We start from the raw sequence: 24,798 nt of genomic DNA on the forward strand, positions 1-24,798 counted from the left end.
AATCTTCCGTGAATTTAGGTCTACTGGTCACAACTGATGTTTGCTTTGATAATTTAAAAGCTTTAAGGTTAAATCACCTTTAAAGTATTTTTCCTGTCATTTAAGCGCACTGACATCGATGGTGAAGGAAAGTCCTGTGGACATTTATTCTAGGTTGGTTTGGGAGTGAGGCAGGGGAAACATTGGTAAACTCTGGGGTACTAGGCTGGGGCAGTTCCTTGGAGGGCCTCATGGGTGAGGAGCAGGTTTTGGTGGAAGGTGGGTGATTACCGTTAGGTTAGTTTTGAACTGCTGAATTTGAGAGACCTACAGGCCATTGAAAAGAATTTTAGAAATAGGTGTCCAGAGCCTGGAGGGAAAGATAGAATGGAGAAGCATGTTTCTCAGTCGGTCATTGGCAAATATGCAGTAATTACAGCTATGAAACAGGCAGTCCTCCACTCTACCATTTTTCAGCCTGAGAAGAATTTTCTGACTTTTTAAATTGAAAATGAGTTCCTTACAGGAATGTCTTCGCTTTGCCCTAAGTCAATAGAATCCTGCCATTGACACTTCTCTCCTCTTTATTAAATTTTCCGATGTCAGTTCGGTTTATCTTCTTGGCCACTGTTGTCTGAGGTTATAAGCAGCCAGTGTTCAGTGATATGAACCTCAGGAGAGTCAATAAATCCCATGTTTAATTTCCTGTTCTGGGTTGCAGATCTTCTTTTTCCTGCAGGCTCATGATAAACTTTTACCACTCCCTTAAATAATTTAAATTAGGGGCCTTACCCATAATAAGAGCTATTACTAGAAATAAAACTTCTTATGGCCTTTCTATAGACAGGACAGATTTTTAATTAGTGAATATTTACCTGTTCTTATTATCCTGCAATGACCTTCCTCCCCTCTCAAGCCGTAAGGTGATCCTTAGTTCAAAATGTCATGTATACCTCATTTTCCTTTTCGGTCTTTGGACCTCCCATGTATGTGGGAGGTCTGTGACTCTCTCATGTATGTGGGTTCCCATACATTTGTATGTACTTAATTTTGGTCATTTCTTCCTGTTACTCTAGCTCAGGTCTATTTGATTATTAGATCAGCTGAAAGACTCTCGAGGGTAGAAGAAAATTTCTTTCTCCCCCTCAGTTATAAGTTTCTTTATTTCATGTGAAGTGTCAAATAATGTTAACCCAAAGTATCCTGTAAAAAGTTAAGAATGTTATATTGTAGAGCACTAGTGAACATAATGCAAAGAGAAATGGCCAAGAATAAAATTAAAATAGAATTCTACAAAGTATTTAAGCAATCAAAATGAATGGAGGAAAGGGAAAAAGGGAGGAAAAAAAAAGTAATAAATTGGTAGATCTAAATCTAACCAGAACAATAATTACGTTAAATGTTAATAGGCTAAATGCTTCAATTAAAAGCCAGAGATTCTCAGCCCTGATTATAAAACAACATTTAAATAAAATATATTCTATTTACAAGAAACACATCTTAACTATAAAGACATGGGTAAATTGAAAGTAAATGGATACAAAAAGATCCACTATACAAACCGTAAGCATAAGAATGCTGATGTGATTATAATAATGTTAGTTAAAATAGATATAAAGGTAGAAGTTTTATAGAGATAGCGATGTTTCATAATGATAAAAAGTCAATTCATCGAGAATACCTAACAATTATGCATGTGCATGCACCTAATGATAGAGCCACTAAATACATGAAGGAAAAACTGACAAATTTAAAGGAAGAAAATGACAATTCCACCGTCATAGCAGGGTTTTAATACTCTTCTCTTAGAAAATGATAGAACAAGTAGGCAAAATATCAGCAAGACATTGAGGATCTAAACACTATCAAATATCACCTTATCCTAATTAATATTTATAGAACACTACCCAACAAGTACAAACCATACATTCCTTTCAAGTGCATATGGTATGTTCATCAAAAATGACCACATATATCACCATAAAAGAAACCTCAATAAATTTAGAAGATGCATAAGCAATGTATGTTCTTTGTCCCCAACAAAATAAAATTAAAATAAATTACATTAAGACATCTAGGAAAACCCTAGTATTTGGAAACTAAATAGCACAATGCTAAATAATCCACGATTTAAACTAGAAATTACAAAGGAAATTAGAAAATATTTTGAATAAATGTTAATGAAAATACAACATATCATAATTTGTGGGATGCAATTAAAGATGCAGTTAGAGGAAAATGTATAGCTTTAAATACTTATATTAAAGAGTTGAAAGATCTAAAATCAATAACCTAAGGTCCTACTTGAAGGAACTAGAAAAAGTACAGAAAAGTAATCTCTAATTAATAGGAAGGCAATTTCGAAGATAATAATAAATTATAATATTATAATAAATAATAAATTAGGTAAGATATCTTAAAGAAGAAATAGTTATTTTTCATAATATCTTTCAAAAAAAGAAGAGGAGTAATGACTCCAGTTAGAAATTCAGCTGAGGTGGGGTGCAATGCTCAGACGTCAGCTGGGTGTTCTGCAATTCAACTCAATTCTGACATTATCTACCAGGAAATAGCATCAGATTCCACAGGTTAGGGGCTCAGTCCCATAAGACTGACCCTCACTCATTCACTGTTGACCCTCATCTCTTCACTTTGGATGCCAATTGCAAGTGCAGGTTGTCATCCATGCTTTTGATTCAACAACTCTAGACTGGAGGTTCCAACAACTTCCTCTTTGAGAACGATTGATTTTCTAGAGTGGCTCATATAACTCAGAGAAACATTTTACTTACTAGACCACTAGTTTATTATATAAATATGATATGATGTATTATAAATCAGGAATAGCCAAATGGAAGAGATGTGTAGAGTAAGGTATAGGGAAAGGGTGCTAAGCTTCCATATACTTTCAAGGTTCACCAACCTGGAAGCCCTTTGAACCCAGTCATTTTAGGTTTTTATGGAGGCTTCATTACATAAGCTTGATTGATTAAACCATTGGCCGCTGATGATTGATTCATCCTCTAGGCCTTCTTCCCTCGCTGAAAATTAGGGAGTGGGACTGAAAGTTTCAATGCTCCATACCAGTTGGTTTCCTTGAAAACCAGTCCTAATTCTGAAGTACTTTTCCAAAATTACGTTATTAACATAAACCCAGTTGTGGTGAAAGAGGGCTTGTTATGAATAACATTTCACCTTTAGAGCTTTGAAGTGATTTCAGACACTGAGGTTAAGAGACCAATTATTATAACAAAAGACGTCTCCATTGCTCTTACAGCTCAGGAAATTTCATAGGTCTTGGGAACCAGAAGCCCTGGACATAGACAAAATGTATATGAGAAATATATTTTGATCATCTGAATGACCAAATATGTAGCTCTTATAAATCACAGTATCATAAGGAGTGATCATATTCCAACTCATACTTTGAGGCCAGGTTTTACCTGATATCAAAACCAAGCAAAGATAATGCAAAGAAGGAAAACTATAGGCCAATATCTGTCATGGATATAGAACAAAAAATACTGAAAATACTGAAACGAATATTAGCAAGTAAAATTCAACACTATATAACAAGGATAATATATCTTGATCATGTAAGTTATAGAAATGTAAGTTTCTTTAACATTGGGGAAAATCTATCAGTGTAATTCACAATGTAAATAATTAGAATAAAAAATAATAAATGAATATATAAATAGATGGGGAAAATTATTCGATCAAATCCAACACCCATTTATGATAAAAACTACTGGCAAGTTAGGAAGATTAAGTAAATTGTCCAGCTTAATAAAGCATATTTATGAAAAACCTAAAACCAATATCATACTCAAGAGTATCTTAGCACTTCTATTTATTAAGCAAGGAGAAAAAAAAGTAAAGTCAAGATGACTAAGGAAATAGAGCATATGTCTCTATTTGTGGATGACATCATGGTTTATGTAGAAAATCTTCAGAAATAAAACCACTACTAGAATTAATTAGTAAATTTAACAAGGTCACAGGACAAAAACTTAATGTATAAAAATTAATAATACATTAGTATAATAGTGGCAAACAACTTTGAATACTAGTGGCAAAAGGACATTTTAAGATTCCATTTATAAGTACAATAAAAACAAAAATACTCAGAAGTAAGTTTAACAAAGATGTTCATGACTTTTGCACTGAAAATTATAGAATATTGCTGATAGGAATTAGAAGACCTAAATAATATCATATTTGTTAATGGAAGACTCAATATTGTTAAGAGATCAGTTGTCTCCCAATTTATCTATATATTCAATAAAATCGCAATCAAAATCCCAGAAGAATTTTTTTTGTAGTAATTGACAAGTTGATACTAAAATGAATTTGGAAGTTTAAATTACTAAAAATACACAAAGCAATTTTTAAAGAGAAGAAGAACAATGATAGAAGATTTATTTGAAGACTTGCTATGATGCGACAATAATTGCAATAAAGCAATAAAATCACAGTGTTGGTTAAACAATATGTATGACTTCATGGAGAACAGAGAGTCAGAAATAGACTTATACATATATGGTCAATTGATTTTTGGCACAGGTACCAAGGCAATTCAATAGAAAAAGAAAGCATGGTGCTACAGTAACTTGATATCCACGTAGAAAAATATAAAAATTGTTGCAAACTAAAAAAAAACTTACCACAAAGTGTAAAAGCTAAAATTATAAATCTTCTGGGAGAAAACATAGGAAAAAATATTTATGACCTTGGAGTAAGCAAAGAACAGGAAAAGAGCACAAACAACAAGAAGAAAAAAAGTAATATATTGGATTTTATCAAAAGAACAAATTTTGCTCTTTGAAATACTATTAAATAAACAAAAAAGCAAGCCAAAGAATGGGAGAAAGTATTCACTATACATATATCTCACAAAAGACTTACCTCTACGATATATAAAAAATTTTGTAATTTAGTAAGAACATAAAGAACTCAAAAAGGGGTAAAAGATTTGATCAGATACAACATAAGATATGATATGTACAAGTGGTCAGTAAGCACATGATATTATGCTCATCTTTAGTAGTGAGGAAACGCAAAATAAAATTCCAGTGAAATACTATTACACACTTATTAGAGTGGCTAGAATTAAAAAGACTGAGAATATCAAGTGTTGACAAGGATATTGAGCAACTGAAATTCTCATGCATTTCTGGTGGGAACAGAAAATGATCTAATGACTGGAAAATAATTTGGCAGTTGCTATAGACTGAATGTTTGCATCCCCCCAAATTCATATGTTGAAACCTAACTCTCAAATGATTGTATTTGGAGGTAGGGCCCTTTGGAGATGATTGGGTTATAAGAGTGGAGCCCTCATCAATGAAATTAATGCACTCATAAAAGAGATCCTCCTTGCCCTGAGAGCTCCTTTACCCCTTCTGCCATGTGAGAACTCAGTGAGAAGACAGTTGTCTAAGAATAAGAAAATGAGCTTTTACCAGACACTGACTCTGCTGGTGCCTTGATCTTGGACTCACCAGCCTCCAGAACAGAGAGAAATAAATTTCTGTTGTTTATAAGCCACCCAATCTACGATATCCTGTCATAAGAGTCCAAATCGACTAAGACAGATGTTTCTTAAAGTTTTAGCTTTATTTATCATACCACTTAGCTATTCTACTCCTATGTATATATCCAAGAGAAATGAAAACATAAGTCTACACAAAAGACTTAAGGATGCTCATAACAGTAATATTCCAAGAGCAAAAAGTGGGTGGTAGGGGGTGCAGAAACTAATGTCCACCAATGTCATCTAAGTGATAAGATAAAAAAAAGTGTGCTGTAGCCACATAATAAAATACTACTCAGTAATAAAAAAGGAATGAACCACTGCTAACTGTAACAACATGGATAACTGCCCAAAACACTATACTCAGTTAAAGAAGCCAGATATAAAAGAATGCATGCTTTATTATTCAATTCTATAAAATACAAATTAATCTATAATGATAATAATAGATCAGTGGTTTCCTGGGGTCAGGATGGACTTTAAAAGAAGAATGAAGAATCTTTCTGAGTTCATGGAATTGTTCTAGATCTTAACTGAGGTGATGATTTTAAGAGTGTTTACAATGGTCAGAATTCATTTTTTTAGATGCAGCTTAGCATATGTAAATTATTCCTTAAAAAAGTTGATAAAGAAAAAAATAATCATCACATTTAAATCAACTCTCCACTTCTATTAGGCCTTGGTTGGTGGGCTGGCATCTTTAGTTATTATTCTGAAACAAATATTATCCATCATGTAATTCATGCTGAAAAAGCTTTGCAAACATCTACAGTGATATCTGTTAAAGGGTTGCCATTATTATGATCTTGGAAGACTTGGTGAGCTTCTTAAATGTAATGCTAAAGGATCATGTCCTGAGATACCACCTCTAAATATTTTTTTTTTACCACACCACTTCTGACACCAAACATGTGGTTGTATTTTCCCATATCAACCAATTCTCCAACCAACCAGACACCAACATGGTATCCTCCAATTCAATTCAATTCTGACAGTTAACTTCCCAGAAGTAGCACAGAACCCCACAGACTGCCCTTATTTCAGACACCAATTACATGTCTTGGCCACCCATACTTCTGACTGACTGATTATAAAACCGGGGGTTCCCACAACCCTTTCTTCAAGTTCGATAATTTGCTAGAACAGTTAATAGTATTCAGGAAAACAGCTTATATCCTATAATATATATATATGTGATGAAACTCAGGAACAGCCTGAGGCACATAGGGCAATGTATGGGGGAAGGGGACAGAGTTTCTGTGCTCTCTTCAATCATACCACACTCCCAACACCAACCTGGAAGCTTTCCAAAACCCATCTTTTGGGGTTTTTACAGAAGTTCTATTATAAAAGCATGACTGATTAAATCATTGGTCCTTGGTTACCGAACTCAATTTCCAGCTCACCTCCTCTCCCTGAGGTCAGGGGCAGGGGTGAAGGGTGTGAGACTGAAAGTTACAACCCTCTTGTCAAGTAATTGGTTCTTCTGGCAATCAGCTCCCATCCTTAAGCTATCTGGGGCCTAGCCAGTCACCTCATTATCATAAACTCAGATATGATTGAAAAGGTCTCATTATGAATAACAGAAGACACTCCTCTCGTCCCATCACTCAGAAAATTACAAGGTTTTTAAGAACTCTGTGTCAAGAGACCAAGACAAAATACATATTTTTTATTATAGCACCTTCACACCGAGTGAAAAGAGTAAATCTAATCTGATTTTCCATTAGTGATGTGGACATGTTTGATATTTAGCCTTGGCTGTTTTTCCCTCCAATATGTAAAAAATACACACACATTGCTGTGATTTAAAATGAGTCCAAAGAAAATCTTTTACAACTATAATGACATCCAGAGCCTGGTAATTTGAAAGATAAGAATTAGTTTTCATGTAGTCATATGGATTGTGTCTGTAAATGTAGTCTTCCTAATTATATGTACTACTTTAGCCTCTAAAACTGCTCTGGCATCTTCTGGGCAGGGCATACTAGCATCCAGAGATAGGGCTGGCCCGATTGGCTTTCCCAGGCCCTTGGAACAGACTGGGTAGCTTCTTAAACTCTGGAGAGCTATGCAAAAGAGTCTTTGTGGCAACAAAATGCGAATATTTGAGTATCAATCGTATTCTCTGAGTTTTCTCTGGGTTTGAAAGTCAAATAAATTCCCAGGTCCCATCTTAATGCGTCCAGATCTGCCTTTTTGGGGTCTTGGAATGTGAGCGCAATCTCAAAGGCACAACACCCTGGGCTCCTGACACCCCCATATGTGGCTTGCTCCGAGGTCAGGCAAAAGGTGATGTTGGATTAAATAAACACAATGAGTTGGGGTACGACCACTAAGTTTCTTTGAGATTCAATCTGGAGCCATAGGTCACCATTTTTTTTTTGATGCAACCAAGATTTTTCTTGAAATATGGCTTCATTTTGCTTAAATAAAATACACCAATATTATACCAGTTTTATAAAATATAGTTGACACACAGACAGATCAGTGACCCTATTTCCTTGAGCTTTAGCTTCTGCTCCCTCTCTGATTTTTTCGTTTGTCTTAGTATAGAAAAACAGGGCAAATAAGTGTGTGCTATGGTTTCTCGGGACCCTTCAGGGCCTGATATTCTCAAAGGTCTTCATTTTCTGCAGAGATCTTACTTTCCTTGTTTTATGTTTCTCATTAACTTTGTGGCAGCTGCCACTTTGCAGAAGATTGGTCTCAGTTCTGCATTTGCCAAGTGACATAAAATAGTGATATACAGATTGTTGCAAATTCACAGAAATGTTGAAATAAGTAGAGAAACAGTAGGAACAATGAGAGGATACACATCACATAGGCAAGACTTGTTTGGGGAGTCCAGTGAGATGTACATGGAAAATGTAGTTCATGGAGTCTAGTCAGGAAAAAGAAACCACGCAGTAAGTTAAACAGAGATATTTTAATATCAAAATTATTAACTATAATAAAGGAATAGCTATAAGATGGTATATACTATACCATCTATGGTAAACTAGGGCTCAGGGACAGCCTGAAAAGGACATACTTGGAAAGGGTTCAGCACTCACTAGAGAAGGTGTGGATGGACCATTGGACAGCAGAGAGGCTGGCGGGCATAGCCAGACTGGAGCTGGTCTGGAGGGCAGACAGGGAGCACTCAGTAGGGCCCCAGACGTGCAGTAGGATCCTGGGCTCAGGAGTGGGCAAAAGACCTTCAGAGGAGCACACTGCCTGGTGGGTGTGGCTTAGATAGGTTGGGTGATTCAGGTAGACCCTTGGGCCACAGGCATGCTGCACATGGGCCATGCTGGGGCTTTTCTCCCCTATGTGTCACCAGGCCAAAGATATAAAGTCACAGAGGGACCACTTTCAGGTCCTGTGGCCCTGGTAGGATCCACCAGAAGTTCTCACACCCACATGGCCACATGGAAGTTGCAGGAAATCCCTTTCTCCTGCAATGTCCCTTCAGCGCCCTCTACTGAGAGAACTTAACATGGTGATCACCTTAAAGGAGAAATATTTAAAAGAATTCCATTAGTTCTTTTAAGTATTATAAAACCCATATTGGTGGGTACTTTCAGAGTTGAGAGAAAATAAATGGATAATAACACAGAGAGCTTAGCAAAGAGACTAGCACATAGTAGGTGCTCAGTGATTGAAAGCTGTGAGTATGACACTTATGTAGCAAGACCGAATACATTTAAATTAGTTGGAATACATTTATCATATTTATTGCCATGTCATTTATTGCTGTGTATTATTTAACTAGACACAAAGTTAAGAATCTGTGTGTAAAATCTTTCTCATTTCTAATTCACGTTTCTTTTCTTTTCTTTTTTTTTCTTTCTTTTTCACTTTTCTTTTGTCCAGGTCTTATACAACATATTAATTGCCTTCACAAAGATGCATAAATTTGAAGCCATAGAACCTGTCGACATTTTGGCTGGATGTTCTCGATTCATTATTGTGGGGCTTGGGGGAACATTCTTCGGCATTATTTTTGGATTCATTTCTGCGTTTACCACACGTTTCACTCAGAATATCTCTGCAATTGAACCGCTGATTGTCTTCATGTTCAGCTATTTGTCTTACTTAGCTGCTGAGACGCTCTATCTGTCTGGCATCCTGGCGTGAGTACAAACCAAAGACCAACTCTCATAGTGATGACAGAGGGTTTAGGACCACATCTTGTGGACCAGCATCTGGAAAAGACCCAACAGCTGATGCTAATTCTCAAAAGTGTTGCAGAATTCAGGTTTTTTAAACGTCTGTAAAATCTGATACAGGCCTTTTGCCAAACAAATGTTCTCTCCATCATTTGTTTTTGCTCCCTTCGTGTGATTTGCCTAAGGAGAGCATAGCAATTGTAAGGTCATTTTAGAATGCTCAGAAAAGCTGCTACAGAGAAAAGCTGAGAGAAGTTCAAGGTTAAAGTCTCATCTTAGTAATTTTTTTTTCTTTGAAAAATTCATTATCTTAAAATTAAAAGGAAATGTGCTACGAGGGACTGTCATTGCTGGGCATTGCCTTTTGTTATTTTTTTCAAAACACATCGTAGCTCCAGGACTTGACAGTGTAGAATAAAACCAGGTAAATGAGATAAGACTAGGCATCCAGATTTATTTTTCCTAATAAAAATATTTTAAAAAATATTTACATCATATTGATCTTGAAATGAGGCTTCATAATTTGGCTTATTATACCTGATCATGTTGTTTTCTCTATGACATTGCCTCATATGCAGCTCCTCAGGTAAAAGTAGTTAATTTTATTGTAGAGATACTTATTTTAATTAAATATAATAGTGTAAAATCCAAACACTCATTTTTTCCCACCTTAAGAATGATCAAAACAACTACGACTTGCTAAGTGGATCTAGAACAGAAACGTTTTAAATAAAAAAATTCTCATTAAATGATTGTAAGAAATATTGCTCAGGTGAGGCAGATGAAGGGCCTTGTTGAATTATTCTTTCTAGGTAATCGCATGGATTTGTTGGGGTTTGAGGCAGAGTGGAGTAGAGAGTAAGAGGGCGATTGACAAAGCGCTTGATAAAGCAGGGCCAGGTAGAAACACTTCAGCTTTTGGTTTGTGCCTAAATTGCCTGCCATTGGTTGTGGGAAAACCACACTCACCTCCTTCCCTACTACATTCGACTTATGCAAACCCCTTGGGAAGGGAGAAGAAGAAAGAAAATCTGTGGAAAATCTTCCACCAAAGAGGGGACAGAGAAGATGTTCTCTGTGGATAAGAACAGAATTTGTGTATCTGTGGCATCACCAACAGGGAGGGTTTTTCAGGGACGGGCATAATTTCTCTCTGAGACTATCTGCTCCTCTTGCAGAATCACGGCCTGCGCAGTGACAATGAAAAAGTATGTGGAAGAAAACGTGTCCCAGACTTCCTACACGACCATCAAGTATTTCATGAAGATGCTGAGCAGCGTCAGCGAGACCCTGATCTTCATCTTCATGGGCGTGTCCACCGTTGGGAAGAACCATGAGTGGAACTGGGCCTTTGTCTGCTTCACCCTGGCCTTCTGCCAGATCTGGCGAGCCATCAGTAAGAGAAAGCAGGGCCCCCAACAGTCTCCTGCCCCCTGCTTTTTAAATTTTTCTTATTCCTTTCTACCATGTAAAGGCCTAAGTAGTGAGGTGATACTAACTGGTTTTACTGGTTAGGCGGGTATGGGCACCTTGTAGCAACAAGAAATGTTCTGTTTACTCTTTCAATCAGTCAAAGTCATTAGTGGCTGATAAGCAAAGCTAGAGAAAGGAGTTTTTTTTTTTTAATCGAAGAGAGAACTTTCACATCTACACATTTAAATATAGCAGTAAATTTCCTTTGCTCTTCACTTCTTTGCCAATTTTTTCCCTCTTGCACTTTAAATCAGATATGGGTTATACATTGCAGGCATTTACATTTTTGTTACAGGAAAGTGAGATGTCACAAATCGTATTCTATGTGTATCGTTAAAAAAAAAAAACATTTCCCTAAATAATACAGGTGATTTCAGTTGAGAGTGGAGTGTGATGTACAGAAAACCAAAAACTAGGAAGTGAATAATTATTTTTGAGACGTGCTTAGTATTAATTAGTAAAGGTGACTCTATAATGTAACTGGCATCACCCCTATAAAATATGCCTAAATTAAAATTGAGATGTCTGGAATAATAGCTGCTGATTTATCTTGTATGTTTATGTTTCTGGAGCTAGAAAAAAAACATTAAGTATTGAACTACAATATATATGTTTTCTTTTGATTAGAAGCAATTATAGGTTAAACTAATTTAGACTAATACTTGAGGCATGTTTTTAAATGACTTTGATCAATATTGTCAAACCAATTACTCAAAGAGAAATTAGGAGAAACAGCTGAGAACTTAACTTGAGCATATCAATTCTAAATAAATTTGGGATGGGTTTTAGGATCTAGGAAAGAATAAGAAAAGTGCAGAAATATTAAATAGTTCATAAAACTAAATCTGAATGCATGTGCCCGTTGGGTCCTCAACGGAAAAAGGAATTATGGAAACTATTATAGAAATTTATAATCTTACATCAAATCTTGACACTACTACTAAGTAGCTACTTGAACTTGGACAGATATTTAAGTACTCAAAATCTTCTTCCTCAACCACAAAATGGTGAGTGTGGACAAATTTCTTAGGTCCTTTTTAATCCTAGAACTATAGTGGTCCACAGGAGATTAAAGCTAATTTCAAGAGAAATTAGAGCCTCAGCTCAGCCAAAAGAAGAGAAATCATCTAGAAAAGGAGTAATATTGTGGATCCCTCAACACTGCTGACACTTGGCCACCATCTAGCCCAACTTCTTTGTCTAGTTGAAGAAACTGGTAGGACAGTCACTGAGAGAATGGCTGACTTGGCTGCGTCACAATGAGGGGCAGGGCCAGTATCATAATCTGGTTCCCCCACTCCTAGCCTTTTCTTTTCCTAGCATGACTCATGGTAGCTACTCATTGTAGTTCACTCATGAAAGTTTATAACATAGAAGGCCCTGCTTTATGTAACTTATAGATATTAAATTTATTTAAACTTTATATCCACCTTCTGAGATAAATAGGATCATTACCTTTGTTAAGCAGGTGAGGAGACTTAGTACTTGATAAAATTAAGAACCTGCCTGAGGTCACATGACTAGTACGTGGTGGAGACAGGACGAAAACACAAAATGAAAAAATGTAACTGTCTCTTGTGCTATCAATGTGCCTATAATCAAGGTTGCTTGCTATGAAGTCTGTGTGATTAGAAGTCACACGAAACCGAGAGCTTTATTATTCTACAGTGAAACCTCTTCTTTAATTAGTCAGAGCTTTAGTGAAGGAACCTTTCCCACCACAAACCACTGTGTTGGCAGTAGCTAGGCCATGTGGGCCACTTGGGGATAGAAAACCAGTGTGGTAGAAAACACCTCTGTGTTTTAAACAAGCTCTTCTACCCTCCCCCTTCCACTTACTGACAGCAAGAAGCCCTCCCTTTGGGTTCTTGCCAGAATCCTTTCTTGTCTGCACTGAACCTCAAAATGAACCAAATCAACCACAAAAGATTTACTCACCCTGCAGAGACCACAGTCACCGAGAGGGCTCCTCTCATGTTGAAAATTATGCACCACCCTTGATTACTCAGCGAGAACATGATATAATCAAAATCTTTTTATCCTCAAGGCAATACCCTCATTTTGAAAGGCAAAAATTATGGGTATAGATTAAAAATATATGCCATTTCTTATATCAAAAAGTATTAAGATTTTATTACTTTAAATACACACTCATAGAAGTTATCAAGCTGAGGCACTACTATCTTACAACTAGTCAAAAAATGAAAAAATTTTGTGAGATATGCTGTTTGGGATGGGTAATCACAAGCATGAGGGAATTAGTGTGCCTCATTTTGAGGGCATGCGCACACGAATGGGGTCACTAGCATTGTGCGTCTACTAATCCCTGACCCTCTGCTCTAATACGTATTTCCCCCTTTCTAGGTGTATTTGTTCTCTTCTATGTCAGTAACCAGTTTCGGACTTTTCCTTTCTCCATCAAGGACCAGTTCATCATTTTCTACAGTGGTGTTCGAGGAGCTGGAAGTTTTTCACTGGCGTTTTTGCTTCCTCTGTCTCTTTTTCCTAGGAAGAAAATGTTTGTTACTGCTACTCTAATAATTACATACTTTACTGTATTTATTCAGGTTGGTAGATTTCTTTCATATTTGAAATAGGTAGATTCTTTTAGGATCATGTATTATATTGGTATAATACCAAAAAGGGGACACTGTTTGATTTTAAGATATGTGCTCAATACTCAAACTAAATCCCCAAATATTTCTAGATCATGTTTGTGGTCATCCTTTAATCTGCCTTTTAATCAATAAAACATATTAATCAAATTATTCCTGGGTAACAGGTGAAGATAGCTACTCTACTGTGAGTTACTGAAAATGAGATTCCAATTGGTACTAGATAGCACAGTTTTTGTTTTAGTGGGAATTATCTCTCAGCAAACTGATAGGTTATCTTAAGAGCTAAAACTAAATTCCTGCATTAAAATACAGACATAATGCTTATTTTTATTGCAGAATTTAAAAGAATTAAATAAGATCTGAAATAAACACTGACGCATTTGTCCAGTGGAAACTAACACAAAACAAAGACATAAAAATTGGAAGCTCTGATAGTTTTGCAAATGAATTTGCTCTTTATAATGACAATCTTTACTACAACAAATTATTATTTGTGATCTAGGGAATCACAATTGGCCCTCTGGTCAGGTACCTGGATGTTAAAAAGACCAATAAAAAAGAATCCATCAACGAAGAGCTTCATATCCGTGTAAGTTATCTCATTGTCATTTCTTTCTGGAGTTTCTAGGGATGTATCTGTTTTCTTGCTTCTAGAGGCTGCTAGCCTTCCTTGGTTCATAGGCCCCTTTCATCTTCATAGCTGACAATGGCCGATAAGGTCTTTCTCGGGATGCATCACTCTGATACTGACTCTTCTGCCTTCATCTTCCATATTAAAGACCTTTATGCTTATATTGAGTCCATGTGAATAATTTAGGATAATCTCTCTATTTTAAGGGATTAGCAACCCTAAGCCCATCTGCTATCTTAATTCTTTGCATATAAACTGGCCTTGTGCATCTCTGGGGCCCATTATTCTGCCTACCGCAGTCTGCCCTCAAAGATTCATGTATATCCCATGTACTGCATACATTAGCCCTATCCTATCATCCCCAGAAGGTTCAATTTATTATAGTATCAACTCAAGGACCAAAAATCTCATCTAAATCTTATTGGTTCAAAAGTTTCAAACCTTACCATCTCAATCATCTAAGTCAGGGATGGGTGATGCCCTAGGATTAATTCATCCTAAGGCATAGCTCCTCTCCAATTCTGAACCTGTGAAACTCAAGCAACAAGTTATCTGCTCCCAAAATACACTAGTAAGACAGTCACAAGATAGCAGCTATAGATATTCACTTTCCAAAAGGAGAGAAGTGGGGAATGGAAAGCAAAAAGGAATCATCTATCTCTAGCAAATTTCCCAGTCCATCTGGGAAAACTATTTGATTTCAAGGCCTGGGAACAAATTCTGTGATTCTTTGTTCCACATTTTTGTCTCTCAATTCTACCCTCTGAGTCATACTTCCTTTTTCATGAAAGGCAGCGTATTTGATCAGCCTGTTTCTTGCCTGTAGAGTTTTGGGGGTCCAACAGCCTTGTTTTGTTTTGTTTAGTCTTTTCTCTCTCCTTTTCAGTCCAAGCTGGCAATATTTCTGGGATGGAAAGCAGAATCAGTTAAAGATCTATACTAAGAGCTTTGTTGCAAGGAACTGGCTTACCTACTGTGGGGGCTGGCTCAGCAAATGCAAATCTGTAGGACAAGCCACCGAGAAGGGCAGACTGGAACTCTCAGGCTGTAACTGTCATGCCCAAGTGAAAACCTCAGTTCTACTCCTCAAGCCTTCACCTGATCAAGTCAGACCCATTCTAGATAATTCTAACTGATGTGGCCTTCAGTCATACCTACAAAATGCCTTCACGGCCACATCTAGATCTGTGTTAATGATAACCAGCGACTGGTTTAGCCAAGTTGACACCTCAAGAAACTATCCCAAAGGCTAATGTTCAGAGTTGTCCTACTTGATTCTAAAATCATGGTTCCAATGAAACATGAGATCCTCTGCCTTTTCTGAACTTTTATTTAAGAAGGGCTAAAGATGTCCACTACTTGCGTAGACAAGGCCTAGTGGCCATTTGCAGTGAAAACATCCAACTCTGACAGACGACAGTGAAGTGAGCATGGTTTCTAGCTGTTTGTTTTGTTTACGTTCAGCACTGTATTGAGCAAATGTCATTCTGTTTGGCTCCAGGGAATCTAAATGAGAACTGATGTGAAGGAGGTATGGGGAGAGGGACTTTGGCTCTGTTAATGAAGATCATTCTGACAACTGTTTTTTGTATGGCACCCAAAGGTGAAATGGATATGTGCAAGTGGTCGGGAACACTTGACAGAGTTGTATGGGTGGTTGAAGCTTTGAGAGAGTGATTGGCCCAGATAATTTTTAGGTTTCTTTTATCCCTGAGAGTCCATGATTCTAATGCTGAAGAAACTGCCAAAGTCTTTCAAAATAAGCCCCGAATTTCATTGTCAAAGTCACTTGAGGAAATAAAGGAATTAAATTCCTGAAAACCCAAACCATAATGTTTCAAGGCCATTTGAAAATATTCAACAGATGAGGATAAGGGGTGAGGATTACCTACTGTGGGGTGAGGATAAAATAAATAATACTTTAACCTGATTGAAGATTTTTGTCTCTATCTTTATGCCCTCTGCTCATTACATTGAGAAATTAGATGTTATACCTCAGACAATAGAACTTATATATTTCACTTGTTATTTTTCTCAAAAAAGCTATAAATATTGGTAGAAGTACCTCAATTAAGTGTTTCAGAATTAATTTGGCATTTTAATCTATTTTGCAAGAAAATTTAGAAGCCAGAATGAACTTTATGATTACAAATTTAAATTATTTGAAATTTAATTCATAAACTTTGAAGAGACTGTATTTTTTTCCCCCCTAAATTCCTATACACAATTTGGATAAAGCGAATACAGTATTATTGGCTTGGATAATGAAATGTAAATACTGAGATAGAATGATCAGAAAGAATATAAGGCATATAGATACATTTTGTTATTATGTGTTATTATAATAAAATTTCTGTATGACTACATTTCCAGAAACTGTAATAAATTGGATACTGGCGTTATCTTTTCTTTTGCGATGAAATTAAAAGTAACAGTTAATTATTAATCTTCATATCCATGTGATTTCAGTAATGAGGAATCTCCTAGATCATTTTAGAAACATTATTCAAAGAAAATGGCAGGTACTCTGTTTTTGTTGCAAGTTATGTGTGTTATTAAGGAACTTAGCCACAGAGTCTGTTGACTCATGAAACTAAGCTGAATTACTATGGAAGGCATTATAAGTTTCAGTGGCATGAACAGAGTGATAGAACAGAAGATATGTTCCAGGATATGAAGGCCTCCTTTGTTTTTCAAAGTGTTTCAGCTTTCCTTGTGTGCCTTTTAGAGTTAATGTTTCACCACTGCTCGTTCTCCTGTGTTTGGTTTGGCAGCTGATGGATCATTTGAAGGCTGGAGTTGAAGATGTGTGTGGGCACTGGAACCACTACCAAGTGAGAGACAAGTAAGGATACAGAGGGTTTCCCTATCTAGGAAGGATCTTTGTGGTGCGGGGAACCACAAAAGTTTATGTTGGATGCTGAGCATAACAATAGAAAGAATCTAGAGGAAGGGGACCAGGAGGACAAAGGGAGCCATGACGTGAAGAAGCAGGTGGAAAATGAAAGTGACTCTTGGATTTCCAGGTAGGGAGTCTAGGGAGATAACAATGCTGTGGTTAAATATATACACTGTAGAAGAATATTCAGAGTTTCATAGCAGATTCCGTTTAAGATATGTCAAGTATATATCCATCTCCCTTTTAGAATTTAGTCTCAAATTTAAGAGGAAGATCACAGTTGGAGATAAAGGTTGTGAGTTGTCAGCGAGTGGTAACCAAAGCTATGGACATGGGTGAGGTCGCTATAAGAGTGTAAAGAAGGCAGCTAACTGAGGACAGGACTTTGAGAAGCCTCCAATTCCTATGGGGCAGGTGAGGGAAAGGAAGGGTGAGCAGCCTCAGAAGAACTCTATAGAGAGGTTGGAAGGGAAGCAGGTGGCTATCACGATGTAGAGGGCATGGAGGAAATGACCCACTAGTGCATCAGGAGAAGCCACGTGACTAGTAAGACAAGGACAATGGCAACTACTAGAGTTGAACAGTACAAGGTCAAGGTGAGCTCAGTATGTCAGTGTCAGAGAAGCCCTGATGGTTGGGGAGCCGATGACCGTGGGCTGAGAGATAAGCAGAAACAATAGCCGCTAGTGAAGAAAGGCAGAAAACTAGAAGGCTAAGGGAGTGACTTAGTTGGAGCAAGAGTGGGCCTGGTATGTGCCAAACATAGGGCACAAAGCTCAAGTATTCACAGTCTGTTAAACCCAGAGAAGACTTGACTGATAAATAATCCATTCGCTTCACGGACCAGGAACCCAATCACCAGATAATAAGCCAGCAGCTCAGGGAGTTTCTGTTCCCCTCCAGAAAGTAGAGCAGACAGACAAGTTACCCTTTGAATGTAAAATGATTGGAAGTGTTGAAACTTCCTACTTCAAACACGTGGCTGACTCTGAAGGCACCGATGCATGTGTATAGCTCAGTCTAATGGGTCAGTGAAAGGTTTGCTGCAATAATCAGCAGCCATCAGCGTCTAGCCTAGTCAGATTCTCCATCATTCAGACTGTCAAGATACATGTTGGCTCTCACTCACCCTTCATTGGCAGGATTGAAAATAATGCGCAGTATAATGGGCAAAAGTACTGTAAACCGCAGGGCCATTTAAACTTACTAGGTTCTGGTTGGATAGGCCAGTATTACTGTAAGTACAGCTGTCACTGTTAGGAGCTATTAGAATGAAACACTTGTACAAAAGCCTCAGCACCCTCATTTCTTCTCTTGTATTTGGAGCTGGGCTGGGCCTCCCCCACTCCTTACTTAACGCACACTTTTTGCCCTAATTGCAGCTTGTCCCTTCCTTTTGTTTAGTTTATTTTCAATATATTCATGCCAATAAGACATTCTTTCTTCATTTAAACAAAAACGTATAAATTCTATGATTTAAAAAAAAAAATGTGTTCCAAGGCTGTGAATTCCAGGCATTGTATGGGTGTTTTTCAGTCTAAAGCTAAGTAGTCACTTGTTTTAAGAAAAACACATACTCGCATAACACAGACAGGGCTTAGACATCCCCCAAATGTCGGTTTTCATTTTCAGGTTTAAGAAGTTTGATCATAAATATTTACGGAAAATCCTAATCCGAAAGAACCTGCCCAAATCAAGCATCGTTTCTTTGTACAAGAAGCTGGAAATGAAACAGGCTATTGAGATGGTGGAGACTGGGATACTAAGTTCCACAACCTTTTCCATATCCCAACAGTAAGTCACGTCTGCTCTATGATCTAGGCTTTCGATATCAGAACTCCAAAGGGCACTAACTCTTTGTTTCACTTAAAGGTAATACTAGGAGTGAAGAGGCACAAATAAGAGGAAGGAGTCATGGAAAACAGAAGATGATCTAAGGCTTGGCATTTTGTAGCCCGGCCATGCTCAATCTGTTCCACCCAGTTTCTGAAAATTACTTTCTAGCAAAAAATTACTTTCTTGCCTGCTGTAGTGGTATGACAGCTTCCTTTGGGAAGGAGGGGCAAGTGAATTTCTAAAATTATAGCCTATTTTACAAGACTTTCTCTTTCTCTTCCGGATTAGAAATCTCTGCCTTTTAAACGCTGTTCATCTGATCCTGCTAATTCCACCAATGCATTCTTCCCATGAGGTGTGATAGTTAGTGCTAGTTAAAGAGAAAGCTGTGTTTGTAATTGTGTCTAAGGCAAAGATCTGTGTGAGATTGTGAGATTTGCCTTGAGTCTGGGTGAGGACCAGCTTGGACAAGTTGTGGGAGGGGACTGGCCTCCTGTGGCACAGAGGGCCTTAGGAAGTTGGTGTGGAAGCAGGGCGCAGGGAGGGGAAGGCTGCATCTAAGCCCACCACTAGCAGCAGATGATTGCTTTGAAGCATAATGCTTATATTGGAGCATGTGGAAACCAATTGTCCCAAGAACTGGCAAGAAATTTTTGAAAGCTGCTTTAACTCTTGGACATTTAACAAGAGCCCCTTCAATATTACAAGAATTAATTCACCACCCCACCAAAGATGCTCAGCTTCCTTCCGAGGAATGATTTATGAATTGGGAAAATGTTTCTGAATGTATATTTAGGATAAGGATCACCAGCTCTTTCATCCTGTCATCTTCAGCCAGTAAGGACGTTTGCTCACGAGCTTTAATTATGTCCTCATGTTTGAAAAGCAAATTGAGAGAAGAGCTAAGAATAGATAGCAATAAAATTGTTGCTAATGTCTGACTGTTATTTCTCACCCCTTACTTGCTAATGAATCAGAAACACCATCATCTTGCTTACACAGCCTGGGAAAATTTAAAGTAGCAAAGTCCCTGGGGCCATTGTGGTATAAACGGAAAGCTTTCTGCCTTATTTTTCAGTGAGACTGTTTTTGTAGTTTGTTTGTTTGTTTTGGTGCTGCCCATCCCAGGGCTTTAAGGAAACTTCTGATACTATATCAAGACTGTGCTAACAAATATTTATTGGCGGTGCCGTAGTAGAGCCTGAGGCAGAGGAAAAATCAGTACTATTGATCCTGTCTTTATTTAAAATGATGAGATTTTATTCATCATGGATTTTTTTGCATTGACCTTTATTGTCTAAAACACTACATTCAAATCCTACTTTACTTGATAACTGAATTCTTTGGTGTCCCCTCGCCAGAGGCAAGCACCTCACTCGTGTCATCTTGGTCCCAACCCTGTCCTTGGGCACCTATTATGTGAAAGCAGACACAGTCCCTGCCCTCATGGAGCTCCTACTTTAGCAAGGTCATGACATTAATACAAAAGAACATGTTAATAAAAAAGGTTACAAATATACAACCCTAAAGTATAGGGAGCTCTGAGAGCATGAGAGATGAAAACCTTCTAGTCCCCAGGCGGTTGACCTGTTCACTGAAGGATGAATGGAAATTAACTCAGGGCCTGGCAGGAGGGCTGGACAGTTTCGAGCAGGTTATACCATTAGAGCTTTCTCAATCGGTTGGCTTACTAGGTATGTGAGCACTTGGTCCAGGAATGTAGGGGTGCTTATCTCAAATGGGAATCAACCTGTGCTGTGCTAAAACATAACTCAAATCTCCATATTACATTGCCTGGGTCATAAACAGTTGCCCTCATTTCTGACCTCAAGGCAATTTGTAAACCAGCTCAATTCGGAAAGGGCCCTTCTGTCGAGTCAATTATTTTTTCAGACAGTTTTTCGGTTACTTTTTCAGACATTGATTCAAGATTAATAAGAGAATCTCGTAGGTTAGAGAGATTTTTTTTTTTTCTACTTATAGCCCAAGCCAGTTAACTGGGGTGGGAGAGGAGAATTTTTAAACTGATATTTAATACAAGTTTTATATTTAAATTGCATTTATTTGATCTCATCAGAAATTGGTAGGACATCAAGCAAAAAGGAATTCCTCTCCTGAGATCAAAGCAGCTAATTTCTTAGTAAACAAACCTTCATACAATAATAGGAAAAAGAAGTGTGTACTCAGCTCGCTTTTTATTATTCTGTATGAAATGATAACAGCAAAATGCACATATATTTTTTTTCTTCAGAAGTTTAAGCAATTGTTCTACAAGGGGTTTAGATTTCCAAACTCTGACCTTCAGGAGACTACTCCCACTAAAAGCTGTCTGTAACACAGTGCTGATGATGTTGATTTGATGGAATTTCATTACTTTGACATGTGTTATTTTATTCGACCCCTAAAATAGGCGAGAGTATGCATTTGAAGTATTATTTTAAACATGAGGCACCTCATTTTACCAGTGAGTAGTAAGCTCTCAGACATATCATAAGATAGAGGTTAACACTGATTAAAAGTGAGGAAGCTTTAAAAAAAAATGGTTAATATTAAAGAGATACTGAAATATTTATAAATTTAGAGGCATAGCAAACTATAACTACACAACTTCAAAATATCATATTTAAAAACTACTGAATGATTTTACACACCATTTATAAAAAAGCATAAAGTAATTTAGTATAGTTTAAGAATTTTTAAACTGATCACGTATCCAAGTGTACGTATACCTTAATGCATTCTTACAACAAAGACTCTGAAATGAAGGTTCCCGTGCCATTTTCATTCCATAATGGGACATTGTGTTGTGGGGACCCAGGCCTTATCCTCTGCCATTCTTCACTCATTCTAAATGCTGGTGGTGTTGGTGACTTTTCTAAAAAGACACAAGGAAGGCACCCGCACTCACAGAAGAGTTGTTGGCACCATTGTGTACTTAGTGGGGATCTTCCTGAGTCACCTTAGCACACGTTTCCCACGGATTTCATGTATAAAGCTATTAAAAGAGGGTGGATTCTTCTAAATGAATCAGGGTGTAATATTTGATTTGGGGGAAGAATTCATATTATGGTATGAATATAGCATCTATAAGATTTCATATCTACATTGCTATGTTTAAAATTGAAGCCTCTTTTTACATTTTCATAGCATCTGATTTTTAAAAAAATTAAGAGGAACGTGAACCTTTTATTCAGACATGTTTAGAATCAGATTTTCCCAGTTCGATTTTAATAGCCATGAAATCATCATAGAACTTTTATTTAAGGCAACAAAGATTTCTTTTACGGATCATGAATGAATGTTCAAGTGATAAGTGTCTTTAAGTTTCTTGTTTTACTTTTTTGATCTAGAGATTATTAACATTCAGTTTTTCTAAGGATCGTATATTTCCTGTGGTCACGATATGATTATTTCAGAGATGATTTTGCTAACAGAGTGGCATGTAGAAAACTCCAGGTATCACCTTGCCCAAGTAAATAATTTGTCTGCATAATTTTATAGCTGCAGCTTCTTGCTGTGGATGAGAGGCGATACCTTTGGTATACCTCTGTTATACACCAGACCAGCAGTCTGAGTGGACCTTCCCATCATGGTCAATCATAAACCAGGGAGAGTGCCATGTTAGATCTACTGCTATCTTAAGTTTAACTTGACCATTTCCCTCATCAGTGGTTTTTTGTATTTGGTTGTTTTATTACGCACACAGAAAATGGAAGTGTTTGATTAGCTGTTGTTTCTGCTTAGCAATAGATTATTTCCTCCATAATAAAAGAATGTGTTCAGATTGTGGGAACGTGTGGGTGTATCTAAATAGGAATAGATTTTATTTGAAAGACACTTAAACAGGTTGAAATACCCTTCTAATAATGTATAGATCAATAAGGGTGGTGACTGAATATCAGCAGTGCTGGCATTTGCAGTTCTGATATATGGAAACTCTAATTTCGATAATGGAAAAAGGACATTAGTCAGTGTACAGATAGCATCGCTAAACAAATTCTGGCATATTGTGATAGCCAGTATCCAAGTCCTTAAAAATATTTTACCGATTTTACACTAGTTACAAAATTTCCTTGCTATTTATAGCTATATTGCTGCTAATGTTTAGGAAAAAATACTTAAAAAGTGGCCTGTATTATGAAATAAAATTGGTCATAATAAAAAAAGTGACCTGTATTAAAACTAATAACTACTCATCTCTGTGATCAATTATCCAAAGACCTTTGCAAGCAGATATGAGCACAGTAGCACTCTTATGAGTTCAGAAGAGATGCAGCTAAAGGCGAAAAAAAATAAAAATTCTAAGAGTTTATACTAAGATGTTAAGGGTGGGAACGATGATAGTATTAAAAAAGTTTTTTTAAAGATAGGTTTAATTTTCTTTAGTTTTTTCTTTAGCTTGTGTGTTCTACAGTGAACATATATTACTCATGCAATAAAAAGTTTTAGAAATTACCTCCACTAAATTAAAATGATTCAAATCAAAAATATTTGTCACACATGAATTCTACATGTAACAATGTCATGATTTTGAAGTCCTCAAAGGACAATTGTGCATTGACTGCTAACCTGGGCATGACTTGTGTTTTGAACCGTCTCAGAGGAGGGTGTTCATGGTGAAGGAAGCTGTGGGGAGCTGGTTAGTGCCAAGGCAGTGAGCAGTCAACTGTTTCTAGAATTGCACAGAGTTCCCAGTGTCTCAGAACTGGGCTGGCTTTTTCATGATGAAAATGGTCTAATTTTCCTTGTAAAATGTGATACTAGTTTCTTACGATTATTCTTTATCCAAAGATAAAATCCTGAAAGGGATAATTCTAAGATAAATGTACTCATAAACGTACTTATAAAATTTTAATACTATCTTATCTCAATGCTACTCAAAATGTGATACGTGGATGGTATTGTCCGTGAGCAGTTTGTCCTCTACCTGTCCCCGATAAGACAAACTTAACTAAGAGTCAGCCTTGACTGAGTAATCTTATTTTTGTTGAATTAAGAGTAAAACATGTGGTTTGCATTTCATGATATTTTTCAAAAATTTTATTTTCTAATAATTGGTTTTTATCATATTTTGCAAAACAGATACGGAGGAAAAAAACAATGTGGTTTGTCACCACATTAAACCTCTATTTAAAAAATGAGTTACAATATTTCCTCTATAAAAAGTAAAGGCAAATAAACTATATTTTCAAAATGTAGGTCAAGACACACATACTGACAAGTCACATGAACTTACTAAAACAATAGGAAAGATTATGTAAAAACAGGGGTTCTGGAACTTAGAACTCCCACAAGTACACTGATAATTTTGTGGCACTCCTGCCAAGACTGAATAATAATGCTTGCCTTCTTCCAATGATGTTTCCAGGGCCCACAGGATACAAGAGATCAAAAGGCTTTCCCCTGAAGATGTGGAGTCTATGAGGGACATTCTGACACGCAACATGTACCAAGTTCGACGAAGGGTGCGTATAAGCCATCTGATTTGTCCCTGTTGCCTCTTCTTGGAACCAGTTCTCCTTCAGAAATCAATTCTTGCTCACATTATCCTCTCTAAAACAACCTTCTTGCTGAACACTTTCTCCCTGCCTTGTTTGGAGAACAGAAAGTTAGTCGTTATGTTTCTGCTGTAAAATTGGCACCGGTAGTATAAAAAGAAATGCAAATCCAGT

The 24,798-nt window shown here is 37.0% G+C and overlaps 1 protein-coding gene across 1 annotated transcript in view; it reads left to right on the forward strand.

Annotated features, from left to right (window-relative positions):
* The window catches only part of SLC9A4 (solute carrier family 9 member A4), a 54,375-nt gene that overhangs the window by 15,733 nt on the left and 13,844 nt on the right, over window positions 1-24,798 (forward strand). Inside the window, exons 3-9 of the mRNA XM_011370128.1 lie at window positions 9,374-9,633; window positions 10,848-11,065; window positions 13,507-13,709; window positions 14,263-14,349; window positions 17,166-17,236; window positions 18,923-19,084; window positions 24,495-24,591. Coding sequence (XP_011368430.1) covers window positions 9,374-9,633; window positions 10,848-11,065; window positions 13,507-13,709; window positions 14,263-14,349; window positions 17,166-17,236; window positions 18,923-19,084; window positions 24,495-24,591 — 1,098 coding nt within the window. The remainder of the gene's footprint in view (window positions 1-9,373; window positions 9,634-10,847; window positions 11,066-13,506; window positions 13,710-14,262; window positions 14,350-17,165; window positions 17,237-18,922; window positions 19,085-24,494; window positions 24,592-24,798) is intronic.

This window comes from Pteropus vampyrus, unplaced genomic scaffold (assembly GCF_000151845.1).
Source record: "Pteropus vampyrus isolate Shadow unplaced genomic scaffold, Pvam_2.0 Scaffold160, whole genome shotgun sequence".
NCBI lineage: Eukaryota > Metazoa > Chordata > Mammalia > Chiroptera > Pteropodidae > Pteropus > Pteropus vampyrus.